The 27474-nt window shown below is 37.2% G+C and overlaps 2 protein-coding genes across 7 annotated transcripts in view; one reads left to right on the top strand and one right to left on the bottom strand.

The window, feature by feature from the left end:
* LOC145330604 (hrp65 protein-like) overlaps nucleotides 1-18248 on the bottom strand; it is a 118245-nt gene extending 99997 nt beyond the window's left edge. For both annotated transcript variants that reach the window (XM_080175243.1, XM_080175242.1), the window contains exon 1: nucleotides 18238-18248. The gene's annotated coding sequence lies outside the window, so the exon portion shown is untranslated. The remainder of the gene's footprint in view (nucleotides 1-18237) is intronic.
* Nucleotides 12837-27119, top strand: LOC145330605 (uncharacterized). 5 transcript variants are annotated; one of them, XM_080175247.1, is made up of 13 exons: nucleotides 17719-18036; nucleotides 18472-18562; nucleotides 19744-19884; nucleotides 21078-21167; nucleotides 21721-21793; nucleotides 22033-22099; nucleotides 22600-22873; nucleotides 23088-23182; nucleotides 23600-23703; nucleotides 24504-24748; nucleotides 25217-25402; nucleotides 26367-26450; nucleotides 26976-27119. In XM_080175247.1, exons 2-13 carry the CDS (start codon nucleotides 18473-18475, stop codon nucleotides 27012-27014), a joined length of 1488 nt encoding a protein of 495 aa, XP_080031373.1. In that variant the 5' UTR covers nucleotides 17719-18036; nucleotide 18472; the 3' UTR covers nucleotides 27015-27119. The 5 variants fall into 5 exon arrangements, with proteins under 5 accessions (XP_080031376.1, XP_080031373.1, XP_080031377.1 ...); XM_080175250.1 differs by lacking the exons at nucleotides 17719-18036; nucleotides 18472-18562; nucleotides 19744-19884 and adding exons at nucleotides 12837-12841; nucleotides 20212-20270; XM_080175251.1 differs by lacking the exons at nucleotides 17719-18036; nucleotides 18472-18562; nucleotides 19744-19884 and adding exons at nucleotides 20174-20179; nucleotides 20212-20270.
* Nucleotides 27120-27474: the final 355 nt, after the last annotated feature.

Genomic DNA, 27474 nt, shown 5'->3' on the forward strand with positions numbered 1-27474 from the left:
GGCCTTCGGTCCGCTCCTTAGGGCTAAAATATATACAACCGATAATGATTCAATGGAATCCTAGTGGTGAGTATCTTCTTAGGGTTGATGGGCTCCCAATGTGGGATAGAAGGCAGAGGCTGGCTTGGGTTGGACACGTTGGTCAGCGCCGGCAGGTATCAGGTTTGCTGGTGGCACAGTTGTTGCTGGAACAGTCAGCAGTGGGGCCTGCTGGTTGTTGTTGGCAGCGGCTGGGGCACTGGCTGCCAGGTTGATCGTATGAGCAGCGGCCTGTCCTCCTGAGGGGCCGCGGGGTCTGCCAGAGGGCGGTCCTGGCCTACCTGGGCGGTCATGCCCGCTGTCAGTTGATTTCATAGACACCATTTCCTCGGCTGCTTCCCTGCCGATGGGAATGGCATCCCAGTCCACTGAAAAGTCCCGGGACTTGGCATGGTTGAGCCTGGCTCTAGCCAGCGCTTTCCTATATAAAGCTGGATGGTACAGGAACACTTGTGATATCGCATTCAGGGCTGCTCGGACTCCTCCTTGTGCTGCTGCCAGGGAAATGATGGTTAGGTCCCCCAGCAGTTTGAGGATCAACAACAGCAAACACAGTATGGCTGCGCCATCTCCCCACTCGTGGATGGCTTGTCTAAATCCAGCCCAGACATCCAGGGCTGCCTCTCCTTCCTCCGCCAGTCGGTCAATGTTGTAGGACACTATCCCATGGTCTCCTGTGGCCGAACAGCTGCCTTGCTGAACGCAGGAGCCATAGGATAGGCCGGTCAGCATGGCACTCTTGTATGCTGGGAACGCCAGCAGTTGTTGCCAGTCGTTCAACTCAGCCTGCGAATACAAGCCACCTGAACTGAAGTCATCTAAGGGTTCTGTCAACAACTGTTTAGGCGTATCCAGCGGGGGTGGCCTCTTCTTGGGAGTGGGGGTTAACTCTATCCAGCCTTCCTCCGCGTGCACAGTCAGGGGGTAGGTGGAGGAGCAGGGAATCTTGGTGGCGTGTTCACTGTATACCCGTGTCACAGCGTCTACAAAACCTGTGGGCTCTACTGGCACTTTGTCCCAACACTCCTTGTGTTCGCGGACAACGTACTTGTGACGTTGGCAGGTCAGCTGCAGCAGGATGTCTCCCCTCAGTACCGAGAACGTGCTCCCCTGGACACGCACCGGGTGGGCCGGGTCTAGTTGCTGGAGCTTCCAGCAGTTGGCCGCTACTTCTTCTGCTGCGGTGCTTTTCATGCGCGTTTCCAGGGTAAACCCAATATAACCTGCATGTATCTGTGCTTGAAGGGGAACGTCAACATCCCTGGCCGACACTCTGGGCAGCGCAGCCGCGGCTGGGTCAGCTGCCACGAACAACGCTGGATGGTTTGTGGCATGGGCCTCGAAGTCGCAGTTCACAATCGAGGTGGGGTTGGTCATGTTGATGAAAAACTGGGCCTGATGGTCAACCAGATATGCATCCATCACCAGGCTGGGCTGGAGGCTGCGGATCAGCCTCAAGGGGCAATCTCTTCCCAGGTGGTCCCACACGTAGGTTGCTTCCCCAGTGATGCAGGACAGCTCAGAATGGGGACACTCTAGGGTCAGGTGGTCAGACTGGGACTCCACCCGTCCATCCTCCACCACATAGGTCTCCTCCTTGACCAGCAGCCGTCGCTCCTGGAGCACTAATTCGTTGCGGTATAGCTGGCCCTCGAAGTGGACGTCCTCCCCCTCACAACCCACCCCCTCGGGGCTGTTGACGAGGGCGCCCACCATGTCGATGGTGAAGAACAGGGGATGGTTCAGCTGGAACGTCAGTGGCTGGGTCTTGCCTGGCAACGTGTAGACTCGGTTCCTGGCCAGGTCTCGGCACGCTTCTGGGTCTATCTTGGTTGGCCTCATGAGGGTGGGGACCGAGGTCACCTTGAGGTGACCCCATACCCCACACCTGAATGTCCACTGGGACACGGTGAGCTGACAACTGTACCCAGTGGTTTCCCTCACCTTGACTTGCTGCAGGACGTGCACTTCATGGCCAAGGGGCACCTCCTGGTGTAGGGGCTCCGTGTTACACATCTTTTCTTTATTGTAAGACGTGACATGGGTGGGGTTGGCACAGTCCCACCCCACCAGGACGTAGCTGGTTGTAGGCCACACAGCTGCCAGCAGGAGGCCCCACAGGACCATCCACCAATGGGAGAGGCTTCCAGGCAACCATCTTCCTCGTACACGCGGCTGGGGATCTTCAGCTCTGGTCACGGCTGCTTCTTGGGACTGGACACGGCTGGGCTGCTCCTGGCTAGATACAAGTTTCCATTGAGCGTTATCTGTATGCGGCCGAGGCACCCCGATACCCTCCCCAATGACAGACTGGCAAGCGACTGGCACTTGCCTGGGTGTCGGCTCCCCTAGCCCTAAGTGTTCCCTTCCCTTGTCCAAAGCATGCCCAGTGGCATGGGGCTGAAGTGCAGGTGGCACAGGCTCGCCCTTACTCACTTCCCTCCCCTGCCCTAGGAACTCAGGTGCATGTGGCACAGGCAAGTCCTTATTTTCCCAAATTTCAATCTCCCCAGCCTCTGGTGCAGGGGGCACAGGCAAGGCTGGGTATTTACAATATCTTGGATACAACACATTTAACAAATTCAACTTATCCTGATGTTGAGCAGCTGGGTTCCCTTGGCTGGCAGGGGGCTCTGGATGGCATGTAGCTGGGCTCTCCCTGCAGGCTGGTGGCGCTGGCTGACTGGGGGTGACGGGTGTCACCCCTTCCTCTGGGACCGCTGGCTCGTTCCAGGACTCAGGTCTCTCGGTGGCGGCGACGGTTGTCGCCCCAGACATCAGGTTGGAGGCTGGCTCGTTCCAGGATCCAGGTATCTCGGTGGCGGCGACGGTTGTCGCCCCAGGCACCAGGTGGGAGGCGCTGGATAGCACCCCCCCATCATCCCAGGTGGCGACGCCGGGTGGCGTCCCATACATCGATGCAGAGGTGCTGGCTAGCACCTCCTGCCTCTCTCGTTCGGCGGCTGCCAGGACCTCCCCATACACCGTCTCAGGGACGCTGGGCAGCGCCCCTCCACTCTTGCTGGGTAGGCTCAGTCGGGCAGGTTCCATCATGTTGAGGCTAAAAGGCTGGGGCCTCAGCACCTCTGGCTCGGCTATGTTGTTGGGCTGTATCAGCTCTGGCCCCAGATGGTTAAGACTGAAGCCTAGGCCAACCCGGTTGGGTTCAGCCGCGCCGCCCAGTACGTTGATCCTAGCTGGGACAGTCCCAAACTGCGGCATCCCATCGGCTCGGTCCGCAGCTCTGGGGGCGGCTGCTTGCTGTGGTGGTGCTGGGGGCGCGCTCCCTTCCATGTGGGCCACTCTGCTGGGCTTCCCTGGAGGGGCACCCTTGTCGGCGGTGCGCCTGCGGCTGGCTACCTGGGCCCAGTCAGCTCTACAATCGGCCGCCGTGTGACCGTCATAGTGGCAACGCTCACACTTGGCAGAACGGTCACGGCGTGGCTGGGTGCGCCTCTCCTCTAGGCTAACTTCCACAGGCGTTGGGCAGTCTCGAGCTCGGTGGCCTCTCCCCTGGCAGCGGTAGCAGCGGCCTGGAACCTTGTCATCTGGAGCGACCTTCCCCATCTGGTGGAGACCCGGAGCCAAGGAGCCAATCTCCATTGGCTCCGACTCGTCATATTGGGGCAACTGGATGCAGGCAGATCCAGTCAGCCCGTCGGTCGAGTCCACTAAGCACACACCTTCCTTCAGCTGCTTAGTAACCATGGTCACGGTGAACATGGCCTTACGAGTGTACTCAGGTACACTCGTAATTTCATGGTTCATCATGAGGCGTTTTACATTGGCGTTACGAATTCCACGATTTAATTCGTCCACCAACAACTCAAGATCCTCATGGTTGTAGGCGTCCCTATACAAGGCGCACTTAGTTGATATGTACGCTTGTATAGGTTCTGTCGAGTGTTGCTTGTAATCCCTAAACGCTTGTTTAAGCGTTTGGGATTCAAAAGCAGGGCGAAATAGCAATTCACACTCGGTCTTGACCTGTTCGTAGGTCAAGGCTTGGCCTGCCTCGCCAAACAGATGGGACGCCATTTCCGCCGCTTGCCCTACCAGTGACAGTAGTAGGGCGTTGCGGCGGTTGAGGGAATCATGAGGTGGCACACGGTAAGCCGCCCATGACATCTCGAGTCTGCGGATATGTGCCAACCAGGATTGCTTGGGCGGCCCTCTAAACTCCGGCAGATTGCTCAGCATCAGCTTGCGGTACTCGGCTGGGGCCGGCTGAGGGTCATCCTGGAGCCATCCTGGGGCTTGGTCACCTCCTGGGGCTTGATGCTGGTCCATTGGGTCAACGGTGCAACGGCGGGCACAAAGTTATACAGTACTAAAATGAATGGTTTGTCACTTGAGGCTTCCTAGCCTAACAGCCAACACTGTTTGTATCACTAGGTTGGGAATTTAGTTGCAAAGATATAACTTAGCTGTACTTATCACTAGTTAGGTGTTGAGGTTGTAGGGTAGGCTGGTAGAGGTAGATAGATGTTGAGGGTCTGAACTGCTGTCAGGAACTGATTGGGTTTTCCTTTATCACACTAGAGCTAGAAGGAAAGAAACTTGCAATTCTTTATTTGCTAAAAATACCCCTGTTAAATGCTATGGAGTAGCTCCGCTCCGGTGTGAGTGTGTGTGTGTGTGTGTGCGTGGAATCTCCTGTCCTTGTAACGCGCGTCCGCGCCGCCAAATCCGCGCACACGGGGAAAACGCGCTCTCACCCCTCAACTCGCTCTCTCATTGGTCCGCTTCGTCCGTTGGATTTATGATATTTTCCGCACTCTGTTGCGCTACCCGTGAATGGCGCTCTGTGTGTCCGATCACTAGCCCCACACTACAGACGGACTTAGTCTAGTGTGGGTAGGAAGGGGGAAGCGCATGAGGGGACGGGGGTAACTCCGTCCGTTCCCCCTGTGAGGGAGGGGGGTAACTGTGTGCTGGTGTAATAGGGCCTTTTCTTCTTAATCCTAGGCTTATCTATTATATCACCCTGATTGTATTTGCCTTCAATGGAGAGGGGCCCCTCCCTTTCCCTTGGAATAAGGGGTGTATTGTTGTTGTGCTGTGGGCTTGAGATTGTTTTGATTGTATATCAGGGTCTTTATTATATTACATCTAGCTTCTATTTTTGTCCTTATCACAATTGCATAACAGATTTGTTTACCAACTCTGTTCTATTTTTAGCTGTTATCACAATACACAATAATCCAAGCCTGTTCTATTCTTAGATTTGTCACAACACAACAATTTGTTTGCCAAGCTTTGCTCATAAATCTATTGTTTGGCCATCACACTAGGGTGGTAATCCCTGCAAATGTGATATAATATCTGTTTTCTAGATGGGTGGCTGCGTTGTAGCTTCTCAGGATACTCGGAGTTGACGTAGTTTTTCTCTGTTCTGGTGCACTACACTCGTATGTTAGCTCGCAGCTTGCAGCTATGTGGCATGTTTCAGCCTATCGGCGGCAGGGAATGTCCCGTCCTGCTAGCGCCGCTGATCCAAATCCGGCTGATGGCGGCAGGGAATGTCCCGTCCTGCTAGCGCCACTGGTTCGGATCCTGCTATTTCTTGCAGTAAAGTTGGCCTATTTCCAGCCGTTTACACTTATTTGGCTTGTTTCAGCCGGTCCGCAGGCCTGTTTCAGCCCTTTTGGCGCTCAATTCTCCGTTAGATATCAGCGCTGCTCGCGGTTATTCGTCAAATTTCGCTGTCTCGCTTCCACAACTGCCGGATGCAGAGTTAAACTTTGCTGTCCAGGGTGGGTAATTCAGGTTGCTTGCGTCAGTTTTGCCAGATTCACTGCTGGGAGTACCTTAGCCTCAGATGCGCGTCTGCTCTACACTTGTGGTTCGCCGTAATCTCACACAGCTGTCACCAAAGTTGTGGTATCCGCCGAGGATAAATGGCAGACACCGGAGTTCAATTAGATTACGGCAGTGTGACAGACGTGGACACCTTACTATAGAGAAGCTACGCTTCTCTAGCTTTCACTAGATAATGATCAACATCTATTTTCAGTTGTCACTTTATTGAAGGTTTAAAAGATACTGAAGCTATATACAACAAACAATAATTACATGGATAGGAATAAATAATCATAACATAAAAGCATAAATAATACATATACAATGGTCAGTTTGGGCAATAATGATCCCCCATCCCTGAAAAGGGTGGGGGAGAATTAAGAATACAGTTAACCATAATAAACATGACAGATTCAATCATTAATTCTAAGCGTAGGGAGGGGGTCACTAGACCCCTTCCCCAGGACTCGGGGGAGGGCCATTGACCCTCCACCGAACCCCAGATCAGGGGTGCCATAGGCATGGCTCACGGTTGCCGAATACCACAGTATCCAGATAACATATGTGTTTGGGAGGGGTAAGGTATGTAAATGTGAAAATTGAATTGAAAAAATATTCGTGAAATTTATCCTTTATACTAACTTTCTAGTTCTAACCCTCAGATGTTATATATTGATTATAAAACGGCCAATAATTCTTATTAAAATTCTAAACCTTTCTCTAAAAAGATTTATCTTCTCTTTGGCTATATGTATATGTATATATTATATATGTTTTCTATATGCCAAAGTAATAGGATGTATGCATGTTAATTATTTTCATCTTACTATCTATAATTTGTACAAAAAATGTTTTTAGGCGGTTTCCTTCAAAGTGCCCAGTCAAGCTCAGAACCCGAGCTCCTTCCAATTTTGAAAATAATTCTGAAGGGGATAGAGGATACAGGGCCCCGTGAGGGTTAGGTCCCCTCGCAAGAGTTTGACAAAAAATGATGGGGGAAGGTTTTAATGGCACTTTAAGGGAAAACACCAGTTTGCAAATACATTAATGTAATTTAAAAAAAAAATTAAGTTGATTCTAACTCAAACGCCAAAATATACGTTTCTGTATAAATGTGTTTTTATTGATGTACATACCCAATGATGATTCTTCTGTAGATTTAATTAGCGGTTGAAACGTTTGAACACTCAACTTTATGAAACAACCAATCCAAAATCCCCTTAAGTCCCCAAAGTGGTACAGCTAACAAATAAGCACTATTATTAAATTTCTGGGACTAGTGTAATAAATAGTCCATTGTCCCCTGTCTCTGATTTAGCTACCTATCTATCCATGAATATATCCAACTATCTATCTATCTATCTATCTATGAATATATCCAACTATCTATCTATCTATCTATCTATCTATCTATCTATGAATATATCCAACTATCTATCTATCTATCTATCTATCTATCTATCTATGAATATATCCAACTATCTATCTATCTATCAATCTATCTATGAATATATCCAACTATCTACCTATCTATCTATATATATATCTAACTATCTATCTATAAATATATCCAACTATCTACCTATCTATCTATAAATATATCCAACTATCTACCTATCTATCTATAAATATATCCAACTATCTACCTATCTATCTATAAATATATCCAACTATCTACCTATCTATCTATAAATATATCCAACTATATATCTATCTATCTATAAATATATCCAACTATCTACCTATCTATCTATAAATATATCCAACTATCTACCTATCTATCTACAAATATATACAACTATCTACCTATCTATCTATAAATATATCTAACTATCTATCTATAAATATATCCAACTATCTACCTATCTATCTATAAATATATCCAACTATCTACCTATCTATCTATAAATATATCCAACTATCTATCTATCTATCTATAAATATATCCAACTATCTACCTATCTATCTATAAATATATCCAACTATCTACCTATCTATCTACAAATATATACAACTATCTACCTATCTATCTATAAATATATCCAACTATCTACCTATCTATCTATAAATATATCCAACTATCTACCTATCTATCTATAAATATATCCAACTATCTATCTATCTATCTATAAATATATCCAACTATCTATCTATCTATCTATAAATATATCGAACTATCTACCTATCTATCTATAAATATATCCAACTATCTACCTATCTATCTATAAATATATCCAACTATCTACCTATCTATCTATAAATATATCCAACTATCTACCTATCTATCTATAAATATATCCAACTATCTACCTATCTATCTATAAATATATCCAACTATCTACCTATCTATCTATATATATATCCAACTATCTACCTATCTATCTATAAATATATCCAACTATCTACCTATCTATCTATAAATATATCCAACTATCTACCTATCTATCTATAAATATATCCAACTATCTACCTATCTATCTATAAATATATCCAACTATCTATCTATCTATCTATAAATATATCCAACTATCTATCTATCTATCTATAAATATATCCAACTATCTACCTATCTATCTATAAATATATCCAACTATCTACCTATCTATCTACAAATATATCCAACTATCTACCTATCTATCTATAAATATATCCAACTATCTACCTATCTATCTATAAATATATCCAACTATCTACCTATCTATCTATAAATATATCCAACTATCTATCTATCTATCTATAAATATATCCAACTATCTACCTATCTATCTATAAATATATCCAACTATCTACCTATCTATCTACAAATATATACAACTATCTACCTATCTATCTATAAATATATCCAACTATCTACCTATCTATCTATAAATATATCCAACTATCTACCTATCTATCTATAAATATATCCAACTATCTACCTATCTATCTATAAATATATCCAACTATCTATCTATCTATCTATAAATATATCCAACTATCTACCTATCTATCTATAAATATATCCAACTATCTACCTATCTATCTACAAATATATACAACTATCTACCTATCTATCTATAAATATATCCAACTATCTACCTATCTATCTATAAATATATACAACTATCTACCTATCTATCTATAAATATATCCAACTATCTACCTATCTATCTATAAATATATCCAACTATCTACCTATCTATCTATAAATATATCCAACTATCTACCTATCTATCTATATATATATCCAACTATCTACCTATCTATCTATAAATATATCCAACTATCTACCTATCTATCTATAAATATATCCAACTATCTACCTATCTATCTATAAATATATCCAACTATCTACCTATCTATCTATAAATATATCCAACTATCTATCTATCTATCTATAAATATATCCAACTATCTATCTATCTATCTATAAATATATCCAACTATCTACCTATCTATCTATAAATATATCCAACTATCTACCTATCTATCTACAAATATATCCAACTATCTACCTATCTATCTATAAATATATCCAACTATCTACCTATCTATCTATAAATATATCCAACTATCTACCTATCTATCTATAAATATATCCAACTATCTACCTATCTATCTATAAATATATCCAACTATCTATCTATCTATCTATAAATATATCCAACTATCTACCTATCTATCTATAAATATATCCAACTATCTACCTATCTATCTACAAATATATACAACTATCTACCTATCTATCTATAAATATATCCAACTATCTACCTATCTATCTATAAATATATCCAACTATCTACCTATCTATATATAAATATATCCAACTATCTACCTATCTATCTATAAATATATCCAACTAACTACCTATCTATCTATAAATATATCCAACTATCTACCTGTCTATCTATAAATATATATCCAACTATCTACCTATCTATCTGTAAATATATCCAACTATCTATCTATCTATGTGCTGAATCAGCACTGCTGATCCAATTATGAAAGACCTTGTAAATGGATTATGGTTGGGGCCTAATGGAGAATACATTATCAACACAAGGCCTTATTCTATCCTGTGCTCTGATTATTGAATGTACGTTTGTATGTGTGTCTTTTATTGTCCAATAGGATCTCTCTAATTTTTCGTACGTCAATACATAACGTATTTGTCCTAAGATTATTATAATTATCCTATCAATTCTAAGGTCCTACCCAAACGTAGAAGTCCCAAACGTCGGAGTGGACAAACGCAGGAGTCTCAAACATCGGAGTGGACAAACGTAGGAGTAGGACAAACGTCGGAATGGACAAACGTCGGAGTGGACATTGCTTAAGTAAAACCTAGGAGTGTCCGCTATTTTAATGTTTTTCCACTCCTACGTTTGGCGTGGAACCAATTCTAAACTTTGCATGACAAATAACAGTTCGGTACTATTTAGAAAGCGTAGCAACTCTATAATCGTTACCAGAAAGTCACTTTTAGGGATGTTGATATCCTTGATAGTTTGTCATGATATCCCTTACAGTTCCTGAGATAATAGTGGCGACAAAAAGAGTGGAAATGTCAACCATCTCCCCGCATTTCAAATAAAAATATATGGCATAGTCCCTATAAGCATCGAATGTAATACAAAATCACCCCTCCATCCATTAAAGCGACTTTCTGGTAATGATCATAGAGTTGCTACGCTTCCTAAATCGTACCTAACTGTTACAGGAATCATCAATATTTCAAATCGATATGACAATTTTAATCTAAATTTACGATAATAGACATCTACTGTGAACAGACAAACCTATTCTAATTATAGAAAATCTTTGATTTAACAAAGATAATGAGTTTAATAGATCAACCGGACATACTAACATCTATAAACATAGAGTAGCTGCACAATAATTTATATTAATTTAGTCGTTAAATAGCTTAAATATCGGATTTGTACTCGACATAATAACGCATTTACACTTGGTTTTATAAATGCTTCGCTCAGGGGCATTCAAGCTTTGAACCCGGTATTAGTGTCTTAGAAATTATCTTAGTGACGTAAAAAAAATAGGATGTGTCGATACTACTAGGATTTTTAAGAATTGTTAATATAGGCCTGAAATCAAGATTTTTTGTGCTTTTAAAAAATATTAAAAATATTTCTAAAAATTCTACATTATTTTTGCTCACTTTTAAAAAACAAAATCAACTTTTTATTATTTTTTTTTATAAAATTATCTTTCAAAATTGAAATAAGATCTATCAGCTGATCAATTGTACTTCTTACATAACTCAAGAGTTGACTTACAATGTGTAAATATTTTATAGATTATTTAGCAAAATAATAAAAAACCTTTATGTAATTTCGTGATTAATAATTGGCTTAATCTTACATTAAACATTGAATGATTTTAAATAATTTTCAAATATTTGCTTTTATAATTATACTTATTGTATAAACACCTCATAAGTTAGCGCAAAATGCTATATATTTTATCACATATGAGCTATTTTTTAAGCCAGCTTTTTAGTCAAAATTTCAAACCAATAACAATTAAATCAAAAGATATTAGGTTAAAACTATATATAAACGAGAGTAAAGAAATAAGATATTGCTATCAACAACAACAAAAAAGGGTTTTGTCTAGTTTTTGGTAAAAATAACGCATATTTATCATTTTAAATTAAAGCTATCTTTTCAAGATTACATCTATAAATTCGTCTGTATTTTATAACTTATACCTTTTACCATGAAAAATCAATTGATTTTCCATAATAATTTTATTTCTATATTAAATTTAGAGACAGCTAATTTTTCTTTAAATATAATGAGATGTTTATCAGAAATTTTTAATTAAGCATTATAATGTATATATAAAAAAGACAATTACGAATAAAAACAAAACAATCAATTATTAGATTATTTATATCAATAAATTTAACGGAATTTGAACGTAATTGTTAAAAAAGCTAGCTTAAACAGTTTTGCCATTAAAAAATAACCTTCTTTATGAATGGTACATTCTAACAAGGGTAATGATATCCAGTAGAGCAACATATTTAACAAATATGTCTTTAAATAATCAGTCTATTTAACAAATATCTTTTTAAAATGCATAAGTTATATTACCTCTCACAAGATTGTTTAGTCCTTTGACACTGTACATAATTATTATTTGATTGATCTATCCTTAATTTTTATTCATATTCAATTTTATTGTTTGTATATAAATATTTAATACCTGTATTATAATAGGGTTATTATTTTTTTGCTATGTTTTTATAAAATAAATATCTAAGCAAATGTTACCAATTCTTATAATTATCTGGAATTGAAAAGAATGACTTTCATTCGGTTGCTAAAAAGAGGAGAAAAAGAAATGTATTGAGTCAGATAGTAGCCTTAACCTGTACAGCTTTACATTTATTTCATAGATAAATTGAAATTGAAATTAGATAAAATTATTAATTGATTTTAGATTATTAAACAAGACATGTTAGAATTATCCTATCAATTTCAAACTCTTCATGATGATTCCTATGACAGTTAGGTATAATTTAGAAAGCAACTCTATCATTGTTAACAGAAAGTCAGTACGTCCATTTAAAACATGCTTTGTGTGTTTTTTGGCTGCTATTGAAGAAAGACAACTGAAATTTTAAGTGAAAAGGTCTTTTAAAAGGACTCTCCACAGAAAAATCAACTTTAGATTTTTGAAAATCTAACCTGAAATTATTATTCTCTGTTCAATTTTAGGCATTTTTTGTTTTTGTGGCATCGCGATCGAAGCCCTTTGAAATTTTTTACCTCCTTTAAGTGAATCCTCCCGCCATTTAATTTGTGCTGCTTTAGTGATTTTTAGCTTCTATTTTTGCCGCCGTTGCCGCATTCATCGCCCTTCTCCGCCGCTACTCCGCTGTACGTCGCTTTTTAATACATGCTCCCCTCTCCCTTGTTCAGAAATTAAATGGAGGCTGGGGGTGTTGTGTATAGCTACGTACGCAATGTATAGCGGAGTAGCGGCGGAGAAGGGCGATGAATGCGGCAACTGCGGCAAAAGATGGTTATATTTGGCGGAGGCGAACACAAAATGGAGGCGGCAGGATTGTCCAGTCAAGGAAGAGGATAAATCGTAGAGCGGCCGGTTGCAATGGAGCAAATGTTCTTTAGCGGCGAACACATATTGAGTGGAGGAAAGTGTAGTATATATTGTTATAGCGGCAGTACAAATAGGCGGCGGACAAAATTTTCAAAGGGCTTCGATCGCGATGCCACAAAAACAAAAAATGCCTAAAATTGAACAGAGAATAATAGTTTCAGGTTAGATTTTCATAAATCCAAAGTTAATTTTTCTGTGGAGAGTCCTTTTAAGAGGTGTTTTAATGTATTTTTTTTTACAGTAGCTTTTGATGGATTATTTTAGGTTAGGTTAGGTGATTGCCCTGCAGGGTTAGGAAAATGGCCCCGCATGGATAGAGCCCCCCCCCCCCGCAGTGGCTAGAAATAGGATAAAATCTACTGTGAAAATACCAAGAAACGTCCCTTAAGAGGCATTGTCATGAAAGGGACTATACCCAAGATATATGTGCATCTACTTAACGACTTTCAAAATTTGAGGGTGCCCTCAAGTAATCACCCCTTCCCCCCCCCCCCTGCATCTACTCTATACATTATTTTGTCTGTCTGACTGTCGGTCATGCTTAAAAAACCTTATTGTTGGAGAAATGTTATTTTCACGACTGCTTTTTTAGATAGCCAGCTGTAAGTTTTAGTCAAGATACCTTATATTTATACAGATCTGCTCCATATATTTATTGTCTGTCTGTCTGACAGATATACTTAAAAGGACAATTTAGTTTTAAAAGAAAAAAATTTAAAAAATGTTGGTGGTTTTTTTTTCTAAGCGCGTGAGGGTGCAGGTACCCTATCCTAAAATAGTTATAAACCTTCCCATGACCTATGACCTATGTCCCTGCAAAGGAGAAGCATATTAGTTAGGAAGATCCTTCCATATAAATAGACACACACACACAAACATTCTTTTACTTTGATATAAGGATTAGCATTTTGTTACTGTATCCTATTACTAGCGGCTACGCCTTAGAGGCCTCTTGGGGCACTTGAGGAGGAGAGAGTCCAATTTAATAAACCAATTTATTTTTCTAGATTTTAAAAGAAAAAGACAAACAAAGAGACAGACAAACAGACATCCTGTTACTTTATTATATCCTATTATATGAATTAGTAAGCTAAGCTTTTTTTGACTGTAGCAACGGATCTTGTTAACCGCTGAACCTAAAGGGTTCTTCTTTACAGTGAAGCTTATTATAGGTATAGAGAAGTTTATAACTATTTAGGAAGAGGGCTCTCCACTCTCCAAAAAAAATAACACCTAGAAAAAAAGTACCATCTCCGCAATTTTACTTCTTTGTTTTAAAACTTAAATTGAAAATTGGAAGAATGAACTTTCCCCCTTACCACCCTAAAAGCTTCTAGTGATGTTACTGCTAGTGATAATATATTATAGTTTATATCAACATAATATGCGGATTTTAAGAAAAATTTAATCAAATATGCGGACTTTTTTCAACCTTTTTTTGACAACATTTATTAGACATATTAGAATTATACTATTGATTTCAAATTTTGCACGGAAGTATGTCCTTTTACTGTATGCTATATTTACGCAATTTTGCAACAAATTTATGTGCAATTTCATTTAGACTTCAAAATTAATATTCTGCTTATTAAGTTCTGACACTCTAGCTATTGTGCGTTTGTTCTACCTTCTGATTTTTGTGCTTCGTTTTTATGGATGTTGTCATCCTTGTCTAGAAAATACAAATTAATTAATCTATGGTAGAAAGTACAGAGAGTATAAATTATTTCCTACATTTTCTTTATCAATTATCAATTATCAATCACCTCTATTATCCATCTCTTTTTTAGGGGTTACCTTTCCCACCTCCCCTCTAATCCCTCGTTTTTAGTTACGTCACTAAGATAATTTCTAAGACACTAATACCGGGTTCTCAAGCTTTTTATTTTTTTTCGGGGGGGGGGGGGGGGGGGTAAAATTTTTTCACCCTGAAATCTGTTGGCAGGGGTAAATTTTTTTATCTTCCCCAAAATTTACCCCTTGGGGTAATTTAATAATGTAAAAAATATTTTGAGGGGGAGGGGGTAAATACTAGGGTGGGTCGATTTTGGACATTTTTTTCTGAGGCCAAAGCAGGGATCTGCAGATGATTTGTATGAGTATAATGCACCTCTGGATGATTTAAAATTTATCCTAAGTCTTAAAACCGCTGACGACCAGACATTCAATTGTATAGCTATTTGTAAATGGGAGTCAAAAATTTATTGAATTAGAACTATGGCTTCATGGTGCTCCCAGGAAAGGCATTGAGGAGTAGAATCAGGAACTTTTGACCGTTTAAAAAAATCTCGTTCCTAGCCTGAGAAAATCTAAAAAAAACCCCTACAAATTGGACAATTCTCAATAAACCTTTAAGAAATGTGTTTTTTTTAGTGATTTCTAAGGCTAGGAACGAGATATTTTGAAACGGACAAAAGTTCCTTATTCAGCTCCTCAAGGCCTTTCCAGGGATCACCATGAAGCCATAGTCCTGATTCAAAAAAAATTTTGAATGTCATCTTTGCATATTAATAAGTAATCAAATATATTTTTTAGTGGTTGCGTTCTAAAACTCAATTTTTAAAAATTCTTTTTCGGTCAGAAATGTTTTAAAGGTTAATTTTATCTGTTGCATATCCCCTCTTTGTCTAATTCCGATATGAACCCGCCCTATTAAATATCCCCCCAAAATTGTTTGGGGGGGGGGATAAGTACCCCCTCTTAAATGCTTAGGGTTGCCTCTGGCACCCCCAAGGTTGGGGTAAATCTTAAATGGAGGGGGGGAGTAAAATGGAAGATATTTCACCCATTTACCCCCCCCCCCCTTGGACGTCGTTGGTTTCGCTTATTTCGCTTTAAAAATAGGGGTAATATAATTGAAAATCAATATGATTAAAATAGACTAACGGACTTTTTGGGTAGAATTATAGAGTATGCTCATGTTGTACATCTTTTTTTTTTTATCTGGCACTAATATTTTCTTTACGTTTTTTGTCTTCAAAAACAAAAAAAATATGGGTTTGTTAACTATGGTCCATCAACTTTTTAAAAGAAAGTCCTACTCATATCTATGAATGCATTCTGAATCAGAGAGAGGGGACAATGAGCTGTTTTTTTTAAAACCCTAGTCCCCAAAGTTTGATAATACCGTTTTCTTATTCGTTAGACTTACTTTCGGGACTTTTTGATTGGTTGTTTTATTGAGTTGAGAGTTAAAACATTTCAACCACTAATTTTAATCACGAGAAGGGGTAATCTTTTGCATCATCATAGGGGATGTACATAAATTTATCGGCCATTGTCTTATCCTTTTAGATCCCTGTATATGAATGCATTCTAATACTGAAGATAGGAAATGCAACCCTAGACTTTTGTATATATAAAATCATTCAAGTATAACAAAATAAACATGACACTTGCATTCAATGGTTGCAAATAATATTAAACAAGAAAGATTTTGACCATAAATTATTGGTAGAAAAGTTTGAACTTTGTTTGTTTGCACCAACCAATCAATTTCTGATAGGAGTACCCAAAGCTTTTACCAAGAGAATGTGTTATAAACGTTGGGTACCAGTATAATTTACCAGAGAGAGAGGGGACAATGGGCTGTTTATTACACAAGTCCCCAAAGTTTTATAATAACTCTTATGAATTATTTTTGGCTTATCTTTTAATCCTTAAAAAATATATATAATCTAAGAGCACTCTAATGGCATATACTCTAACTAGCGGATACGCCCCTAGAGGCCTATAGGGGTACTTGAGGAGGGGAGAGTCGAATATTTTAGATTTTAAAAGGCAAAGTAAAAAAAATTTTTTTGAGGGGGGTAAATTTTTTCTAGGGGCTATTTCTCTTAGGAGGGGGGTGGTGCCCTCCCACAAAATAGTTATAAACCTTCCCGGGACCTATGATAAGCTTCCCTGTTAAGGAGAACCCGATGGGTTCAGCGGTTAGCGAGATCCTTCGGTACAAACAAACAGACATACAAACAGACAAACGTCCTGTTACTTTGTGACGAAGCGACGTACAGACTGGTGCATAAACATACCATAAGGATAGAGTATCTGCGCTACTAAAACATTTCATATGTGTTTTGGAAGCTTTAGCTGTAAAGAACACTTTTAGCGTGATATAAACACTAAAAACATTCAAATAACATTTTGACATTTATATTTTTAAGCTGACAACAATATCCTATTAAATAAAGTAATATGTTTTTTTGTTTTTACCTTAAGATTTCGATAACCACTGAACAGATTGAGCTCACCGCTTCAAGGAGGCTTTACATATGACCCAGCGTAGTTTTCAGATAATTCATTTTTAGAATTGAGCCAAGGGTAGTTTTAGGCTATTTTATTTTCTTCTCTCAATACAAAACACAACCTCTAGATGCTAGGGGCTCAGTCGCTAGTATACTATTGGATCTTACTCAATTTCTAGTGGCTACACTTCTAGCCTCTAAAGGGTATCTAAAACAAGGATGATAAAATTTACAAAAGCAAAGATCAACAAATATCGACAGAGAAACGAAAACTGACAAATATAGAAAAAAAGCTCACTAAGGAATTATGACAAAATCTGTATTTCGAGATATTTAGAATGCTAAAATTTAGAAAATCTCTAAACTTTTAAATCTAAATATAAATCTATTTTTAGTATATCCGATATTGAAGGTGTATATTACGTTAAAATAATTTCTTTTGTAGCAATACGAAAATACAGACTAACGAACGAACAAAGTAAGTTATAGAGTAGATTCAATAATTACAAAACAGAAGAATAAAAATCTTACGGAATAATCCAAAAAGGCATTTTTATTATAATAGACATAAACTATTTATATTATGAAGAATATGTGCTGTAATAATAAAATAGTAATGTAATGTAATAAAATAGTTGTGTGTATGTAAAAACACCATGGAACCGGTTTTTACTGCTGGGCTTTGAAAGTAAACAAAGAATTTGGTAGTATCTAGATAATTTTTGTTATGTAAAGAACGTGAAATTTTATGATTACACACTTATTATTTTAATTGGTTGTATAACAGTGTAGTATTATTGTTTACGGTTTTCAGTTGTTTTAGGTAATTTTATATTTTTTAATATTTCAATACGTTATTTATCAATAGTGTTGGTATATTAATAAAGTTTTATTTATTTAAGCCGTTAATATTATAGTTTAACTGCTTTTCATATATTGAATTTTCTTTTTATCTTAAAGAATTGTAAATTTTTTTGTTTTTAAATGATTTTTGAAGTCGTTGCTATTATGAAATTTTAAGTTTTCTTGTAGAAGTGAATCTTAAGAATATTTTTATAATAACAGATCTATGTCCAATATACAACGCCTGATAGCAAACTGTTTTCTGCTACTTGGTTTTTAATATTCCCGACACTATTGGTTCAATTGCAAGACCCAATTGAGTCTGCACAAGTTCTTTTGGATGAGAACATAGTTATTTTCTCCTTCCCCCTCTAATGTTCTTACTTTAATATTAATATAATATTATTTTTTATAGAATGAGATTAAAGTGCTTACTGTTGGTGACGGTGCTATGTGTACAACACTCAGTTTCTGCCTTTCTCAAAGATTTCAAAGATTCTTTTAGGGTAATTTTTATTAGCGAATCTACTCTACAATTCCTAATTTTTTTGCGGTTGTTTAGATAAACTACTGAAATTTTTGGTGAATAATCGCTAGATGTTTTAATATCCAGGTTATAATTAACTTGGTTCGTCAGTCTATCCGTCATTCTACTAAAGAGGTATCGATAAAAGTTTTTCCCGGATTTTACTTTAAACACTTTTTTGAAATAGTCTTTATAACTAACTTTGTCGGTTTGTCTATCATTAAATATTCAGTCTGTCCCACTTTTGAAAATACAGAGTTTAATATTTAAATTTAAGAGCGATATATTTTAGTACATATTAATTTTTAAAGGCGAAGTTGTTTCTATAATTAGGGTCTGTACGTTCATCACGGACAGTGAGCTCTTTTGGTTCATTTCGAAAAACCGTAGTAGAACGATATAAATCTTTGTTAACTTTGAAATAAAAATTGTCTTTAGCTTTTTAATAAGAAATACACTTATTTGGTGAATATTATCATTAAAACTCGCACCTTAACGGATTTTAAGCGTAACCTCCTCCCTTTTTTATGTTTTAATTATCCTATTTATTTAATTTTTTGAAATTTGATTCCTACTACAGCAAGGTACAATGTTATAAGCAAAGCATCTCTAATAAAAGTCTTAAAAATGTAAGTATGTCCTTAAACATTATCCTAAGAAGTTTTGCAACAAGTTTATTTGCAATTTTGTATAGACTTGATATAATATTCTGCCTATTCAGTTCTGACACTCATTAAGAGGGGGGGGAGGGGGGGCGAAAGTGGCACTTTTTGAAACCAAAACTAAAAGTCAAAGGAACTCAACTAAAAAAAGAGTTACAGGTCTGACATTTTGCATGGCAGTTGCTTTATAGGGGTACAATATAGAACTGTGAAAAAACGGCGGCGCAACCGCCGAAAACCGCCGAGAAAAGGCAAAAAAAAATTCAGCGGGAAACGGCGGTTTTCGGCGGTTGCGCCGCCGTTTCTTCACAGTTCCATATTGTACCCCTAAAAGCAACTGCTATGCAAAATCTCAGACCTGTAACTCTTTTTTTAGTTGAGTTCCTTTGTTGACTTTTAGTTTTGGTTACAAAAAGTGTCACTTTCGCCCCCCCCCTTTAATGTTCATTTGTCGTACCATTTTAAAGTTTCGCTTTTATGGATGTTTATTCTTGTTTAGAAAGACATAAAGTTACTGGACTACAATGCAAAGAAACTGACAGACTTTGGGGAGAAGATCTTTGTTAAACATGGCGGAGAAGAATGTAATATTATTTGGGAGGAAATGGAGAAACCACATTGCTCTACTACTTATGAACAGGTAACCAGGGAGGGAGGGGACATGGTGGAGTAATATTATCTGGAAGGAAATGGAGAAACCACATTGCTCTACTACTTATGAACAGGTAACCAGGGAGGGAGGGGACATGGTGGAGAAGAATGTAATATTATCTGGGAGGAGATGGAGAAACCACATTGCTCTACTACCTATGAACAGGTAACCAGGGAGGTAGGGGACATGGTGGAGTAATATTATCTGGAAGGAAATGGAGAAACCACATTGCTCTACTACTTATGAACAGGTAACCATGAAGGGAGGGGACGTTGTGGAGAAGAATGTAATATTATTTGGGAGGAAATGGAGAAAAATGTAATATTATCTGGGAGGAAATGGAGAAACCACATTGCTCTACTACCTATGAACAGGTAACCAGGGAGGGAGGGGACATGGGGGAGTAATATTATCTGGAAGGAAATGGAGAAACCACATTGCTCTATTACCTATGAACAGGTAACCAGGGAGGGAGGGGACATGGGGGAGAAGAATGTAATATTATCTGGGAGGAGATGGAGAAACCACATTGCTCTACTACTTATGAACAGGTAACCAGGGGGGAGGGAACATGGTGGAGAAGAATGTAATATTATCTGGGAGGAGATGGAGAAACCACATTGCTCTACTACCTATGAACAGGTAACCAGGGAGGGAGGGGACATGGAGTAATATTATCTGGGAGGAAATGGAGAAACCACATTGCTCTACTACCTATGAACAGGTAACCAGGGAGGGAGGGGACATGGTGGAGAAGAATGTAATATTATTTGGGAGGAAATGGAGAAACCACATTGCTCTACTACCTATGAACAGGTAACCAGGGAGGGAGGGGACATGGTGAAGTAATATTATCTGGGAGGAAATGGAGAAACCACATTGCTCTACTACTTATGAACAGGTAACTCGGGAGGGGACATGGAGTAATATTATCTGGGAGGAAATTGAGAAACCACATTGCTTTACTACCTATGAACAGGTAACTTTCGAATAGATTGGGAAATACTTCGACTAATCCCTTTCTTGGAACAGTTTCAGCAATATAATACAGGAAATGTTTGGATGCCTTCGCCCTTTTACATTCTGGAGGTTTACAATGTAAAATTTTTTGCAACAATCTTTGGATTATTTTGTGTGCAACTTATGAATGTTGCCATCCTTATCAATTATCTATACTTTAGATTTGTAGTGAAGAACAAGTAGAACAATGTAGTACAGAATATGAGCAACAGTGTACTATGGAGTACAAAGATCAGTGCTCTGTCCACCAGGTAAAAATGTTTGAATTCCCAATAGACTTGGAATGTTCATATATCAATTACAGAGAAAATGGCTTCTAAATTAATGATTAGTTAAACTATTTTTTTAAAAACTTTATTTGGTGAACTAAGTTTTCAAACTCTTATTTGTTCAAAAAAATATACTTCAAAATCTAAATTGAAATCTGCTAATTAGGGTTTCATTCCAAATATATTTAATCTAAACCCTCTCTAACCGATTAACTACTGGATATTTTTAAAAAGTTAAAATGGTTTAGACACTACTAAATTTTGAAAATTATTATTAAACAAACTTAACAATTTTCCGCAAATTTTGTGTTAGCGTTAATGCGTTTATTAAGTCAAACTGTTCAAATTCTGACCAATTCATTATACAAGGGTTACAATTAAGAACAGTTAATAAGCGCAGCGCATATAAATATACACTAACGCACTACTTTACTAAAAATACGAGAAAAAGTGTTAGACTGCCCTTAAAACTCGCACTATTACGGAATTTTAGCATAACCTACATCCCCATTTATTAATTATTCTTGTTTATTAGGACAAAGAGTGTTGGGATGAGCCTAGTGAAGAGTGCAGTACTGTTTATGATGAGAAGTGTTGGACTCAAGAGAAACAGGAATAGATATAAAATATCTAGATGGTCCATTTACCCCATTTTTTTTGTTTAATTAAAAAAGGGATATTGTGTTAACAAAAATTTTTGTTTACTTTTTGTTATTACGACTTACGGACGATTATATTATATTTCTTGCAACTATTTTTCTTGAAAAAAAATAATGACCTGTAAAATGTTTCAACCAATGAGATTCATAAATGTACCTTTAGTATGTCTTTATGCTATATCTATTGTAACAGGATTGTGTGACTGAGCCAAGATGTACCACTGTCTATGATAACAAGTGTACCACCTCCCACAAGTAAGATTTAGTTTTCCAGATTGCTTCTAATAGTACCAGTACCAGTTCTCAGCCATACTGTGAAATAATAAACCAGTGCTTTTAGTCCCTGGATTCGACATCTTGGGGCTAAAAGAACTGTTATAATCTTAAAATTGTACATTTGTTTATCCTCAGAAATCTGTCTATAATATGATGCGTTGAATAACTATTTCAGTTTGTCTCTGAATATATTAATCTCTACTGGTTTAATTTAAACATTAAATCTTATTTAAACTGTTAGTGTTTAAAGTATGTAATTTATTATTTGTTTAAAGGTATCCATTTATTAGTACAAAATGCTTTTTGAAAGTAAAAGTTTTGTAGTTGGGGGTAAAAGTTAGCAATTTTGTTTAGGAGAGTTTGAATTTAATAAAAGATGTTTAAAACTGCTTAAACTTTTAATATTATTTGTTAAGTCAATTTTTTGGGTTCTATTCCCCCCATACTATATAAATGTTTTAAATGGATTATTATTTAAGGACTATTTGTGCAGCTGAGAGTGAAGGAAAATCCCAAGGCAAATCCAGAGGGAAGAGATCTTCCTCTGGTGCTGCCGCTGCTGCAGCAGCTGCCGCCGCAGCTACCCCATTCCTGGCTCCTCCACTGCTAGCGCCTCTTGCTCTGCCCCTACTTGGATTGAAGGCTCTGCCACTGTTGGCCCTGAAGAAGAAAAAGAAGCTTGGTCTCCTTGGTCTGCTGGGTCTATTGGGTCTCAAGAAAAAGAAGGGCGGTGAAGAGGAAAACTGCTGGATGGTAAGATTTTCTAGTAAACTTAACTTTCCCCTCAGTGCAAGGACGCTGACAATCATTTGTATTGGGTCTTTTAAATCAGCAAATAGCGTCTGAAGTATAAACACAACATAGTCTTGACAAAGAATAAGAGCAAAATATATTGCAATCATATGAATAGACGCTTGGGGCAGATAGTTGTCTGGATAATATATCTATACTTATACTTTTATTATAGGTTCCAGAGACTAGCTGCCAAATGTTGCCTAAGCCACAAGCACCCACTTACTCTGGATATAATCTAGCTGAACCTGCATATGATACTCCATTTAGGTATTCTACCCTTCCTGGGAAAGTATTTGAGGTCACACCTTCCCTCCCCTTACCTTTTTGTTCATATTTTTAGGAAGACATAAAGTTATAAAGATAGTTAGGTGTGTCATTAATCTAATAACTGTTTAAAATACATAGTATCTGTTAATGGCTGTATCAACTTATAAATAGTTCATTTATTCCGTAGTTTCTTTAAAGTTGGGTGTAACCTTCTAGTCAAAAGCTTTTATTAAGTCCAGCTGTTCTTAAAAATTAATATTTCATATATATTCTTTTGGTCATAATTAATGAGTTTGACTTAATAAGATAATGAGGTTAAACCAAACTATACGAAAAAAGGCGCGAAAAAATTATTTTTTTTAAAAATTTTATTTTATCTTTTTCATAATCTCAGACTTATTTATCTTTGTTTACTAGGAGGCATAAGAGAGATACCACTATCACTAACCAGTACATGCGGATGACTGGAGGTCACCAGAAGTGCCAGACTGTCTACAAAACTGTCTGCCAAGATTCACAAGGTATACAAAAATTGTTTCACTACAAAAAACCTAGTAATAACTAAAGTAGTTTTCTTTATTTATTTCTAAAAAATTACATAAATAATTTTTTAACGTGTTTTTTAGCATGAAAAACCTTATATTAAATTCTTTTCTCGTATTCATGTGAATCCGGTAGATAGGAACCGGTTCTCATCCATACGAAAAAAATATGTCTCGCACCGAATTATATCCAGCTTTCTACGAATATAAACATGTACAATTATAAGCTTAAATCCAGTTTTTTTAGCCCCATTGTGCCCAAGTTTTAATCTTATAATTCTTACATTCTATATCCGCGAAAAGCCGTTTATAATACGATGCGAGAAAGAACTATTCTTGTATATGAAACCAATTGATATCTTCTGGATTAGAACTGGTTCTCATCCATAAGAGAAATATGTCTAGCAAGGTATTATATCCAGTTTTCTGTGAATATAAAAAATGTAGAATTATTAGACTAAAACCAGTATTTTAGACCTTGCCTTCGGCATCTCTGCATGGGCTAAAATAGTGGTTATAATATCATAATTGAACATTTTATATTGACCGAAAGTTTTTTATATTAAGATGCGAGAAATAACTAATATAATACTTTTCTATAGATCTTCGTGGAAATTAAACATTGTTGTTCCTTTTGATTTCCTTATTTAGTTTGGTTCCTTAAAGATTTAAAATTATTATTAGAGGCTTGCACAGCAATTTATGGGGAGGGGGGGGTGTATGAGTTGTATTAATAAAGTTTGTTTTTCAAATGACAATGCTTAATCTGTAACTTTTAGGTGGAGTGAAATCTAGAGGAAAGAGATCCTCAAGTTCAGGAGCTGCGGCTGCTGCCGCGGCCGCAGCGGCTGGTGCCCCTCTCCTAGCTCCACCACTTTTGGCTCCCCTTGCTCTTCCCCTGCTTGGTCTGAAAGCTCTGCCCTTGTTGGCGCTGAAGAAGAAAAAGAAGCTGGGTCTCCTTGGTCTTTTGGGACTACTTGGCCTCAAAAAGAAGAAACAGGGTGAAGAGGAAGAGTGCTGGGAGGTAAGTCTGTCTTTTTGAATATTTTGAAATCTACATGGTAGATATTGCACATATTTTGATTAATTTTTCTCTTACGCATAACTCCTAACCAAGCACTAGTTGTTTTTATGCCTTTTTGTAAACAAAGGCATTTAGTGTTCACTTCTTCCAACAATTCAATTTTTAAAAAATGCCTTTTTCGTATTTTCTATAATAAATACCCAAAATTTAAATTTTTTTCTGTTGTATTTATCAAGCTATTTTATACATTATTTTGTCTGTTGTGCTTATACAGGCTTAAACCTTCTTTTTAGTAAATGTGAATTTCTTCACTGCTATTTTAAATAGACGAATGCAATATTCTATTTATGCGAATTTGTTCTATCCAATTTTTGTCTGTCATGCTTATTATTTCAGTTCAAATACAGTTTCCATAAAAACTATTCCTGTTTCTTCTTAATTTTCTAAGGCTAAAGTATGGTTATATAGGTTCCAGAAACCCATTGTGCCAAGGTGCCAATTTCCAAGTGCCACGATGAGAAGAAATGTTGGACTGTGCCACACAAGCAATGTAAGAAAGAGCCCAGACAAGAGTGCTGGACTGTGAACAAGCAGCAGTGCAAGGTGACCCCCAGGAAGGAGTGCCACCAGGTTCCAAACCAAGTCTGCCACCAGGTATAGAATTATACTTGTATGAAATTAACAGAATGTTTTTCTGACTGTTTTACCTTGTGATCACTAATTTCTCCTTTACAGTTAAGCTTTTTATAGAACATTAATCTCTTGCATCTATATATTCTCATCAGAAAAATACTGAATAGTTTATGAAAGAAAAGTTAAAAATAAATATACTTAATTCGATTAACTCCTAACCTTTGTTTTGATTTATATAGGTATTCTATAATTTGATTTTTTTTATCATGATTTCCTTTACAAATGAGTATCTAGTGTATAAATTGCTTTGTCTGTCGGCCTGTTGTAATGCCACAAAATTATAACTACCTCTATTCGCGAGAGTTTTAAAAATATTATGAGACCTCTGAATATTAAAAGCGAAGCTTTTCTATAATTAGGGTCCGTTCATCCGTCCGTAACGGATAGCTTTTTTTTGGTTATTTAGGCATGTTAGAATTCAAATTTTGCATGGTGATTCCTTTAATAGTTGGGTACGATTTAGAAAGCGTAGCAACTCTATAATCATCAACAAAAATTCCGTACGTTTATTTTAAACATGTTGATTTTTTTACTGTTTTTTAACAAATTTTTATGTGATCTTAATTATCTGATTTTTGGTATATTGATTCCTGGGACAACAAAATATAATGTGATAAGCGAAGCAACTCTATAATCAAGTTCTAAAAATGGAAGTATGTCCATAAACATTATCCTGAATCGACCAGTTTTTCAACAAATTAACTTACAATTTGCTTTGACTCTTATACATTTATATTCTTATTATTCAGTTCTGACACTATACAAGTGTTAATGTCAGTTTGTCCTACCATTTCAGTGCTTCGCTTTTATGGATGTTGTCATCCTTGTTTACTCTATTATTCGCTCACCCATCCATTTATTTGTTCTTCACACATATGGTGTCTTTTTTTTTGGTTTGTTTTTGAAAATGTTTTGTTTCATCCAGGTTCCTCATGAGAAGTGTTGGACCGAGCCACATCAGAAATGTTGGAATGAACCCAAGCAACACTGTACAACTGTAACTGTAAAGGTAAATATGTCCATGCCTTTTTTGTGAGGGGTGGGGTTGATAAAGGGACTTTAAATTTAAGGATTATATTGTATAGGAGTTTAAAACAATATTTTGGGCATTTTTAAACACCTAATTGATATGTAATTGTTCTGCTTTTATAGAAACATAATTGTTTTATTTTAATTACATTAAGAGAGGGGTAGGTTTCTGGTAAAATCTGTAAAGGTTATGTGTTATAAGTTAAAAACAGAACGATAAAAATTTATGTTAACTTTTAAAACTTTTTTTTTGTCTATAGTTCTTTTCAATAAGATACACATATTTTGTGAATATTATCGTTCTACTACTGTTTTAAAGCCTTAAAACACATACCTTTACGGATTCTTCCAGAAACCTACCCCTCTCTTTGTCAAAGATTAGATATTGCTTGTTGGAACAAACAAATAAAGATCTAAAATAATTATCCAAAATTCTTACCTAGCCATTTAATTTGAATTAACGTTAACTTGGCTTATTTTGAAATTTAATTATACTTTCTTTCAGGCTGCCAAAAGAGTATGTGAAGAAAAAAATAAATGGTAGAAAATGTTGATCATCAAACTAAACTGTGATTTTTATATTTTATCTTATGACTGTTTGTTTTAATTTGTACCAATTTATGATATTTTAATATATATAATGACTAAATAATTTTATTTTTTTCTCAGAATGATTAGAATCATCTTATTTAAACGATTAAATTAATTCGGAAAAAAAATCATGAAACTTCTCCTTTTTTAGCTTACATTGGGGGTCGATACATAGTAGAATTGACTATCTTTACAACTGCCCCCCAAATAATATCATAGATTACTCTCGCTTGTTAGTTATACTTTATTCTTAAAATCTTTGATATTCTATACACCTGAAAAAGCAGATACAATTTAGATAAAACCAGTTTTGATTCAGCAAATAACACGCTTTTCCTCAACAGTTTAGCGGATTTAAAACCAACACGCATCAAGCGGTCAATGGATCCTATAAATATACACATTTGCTGAAT

The sequence above is a fragment of the Acartia tonsa genome, chromosome 10 (assembly GCF_053477335.1).
Source record: "Acartia tonsa isolate MP-2025a chromosome 10, ASM5347733v1, whole genome shotgun sequence".
In the NCBI taxonomy this organism is placed as follows: Eukaryota; Metazoa; Arthropoda; class Copepoda; order Calanoida; family Acartiidae; genus Acartia; species Acartia tonsa.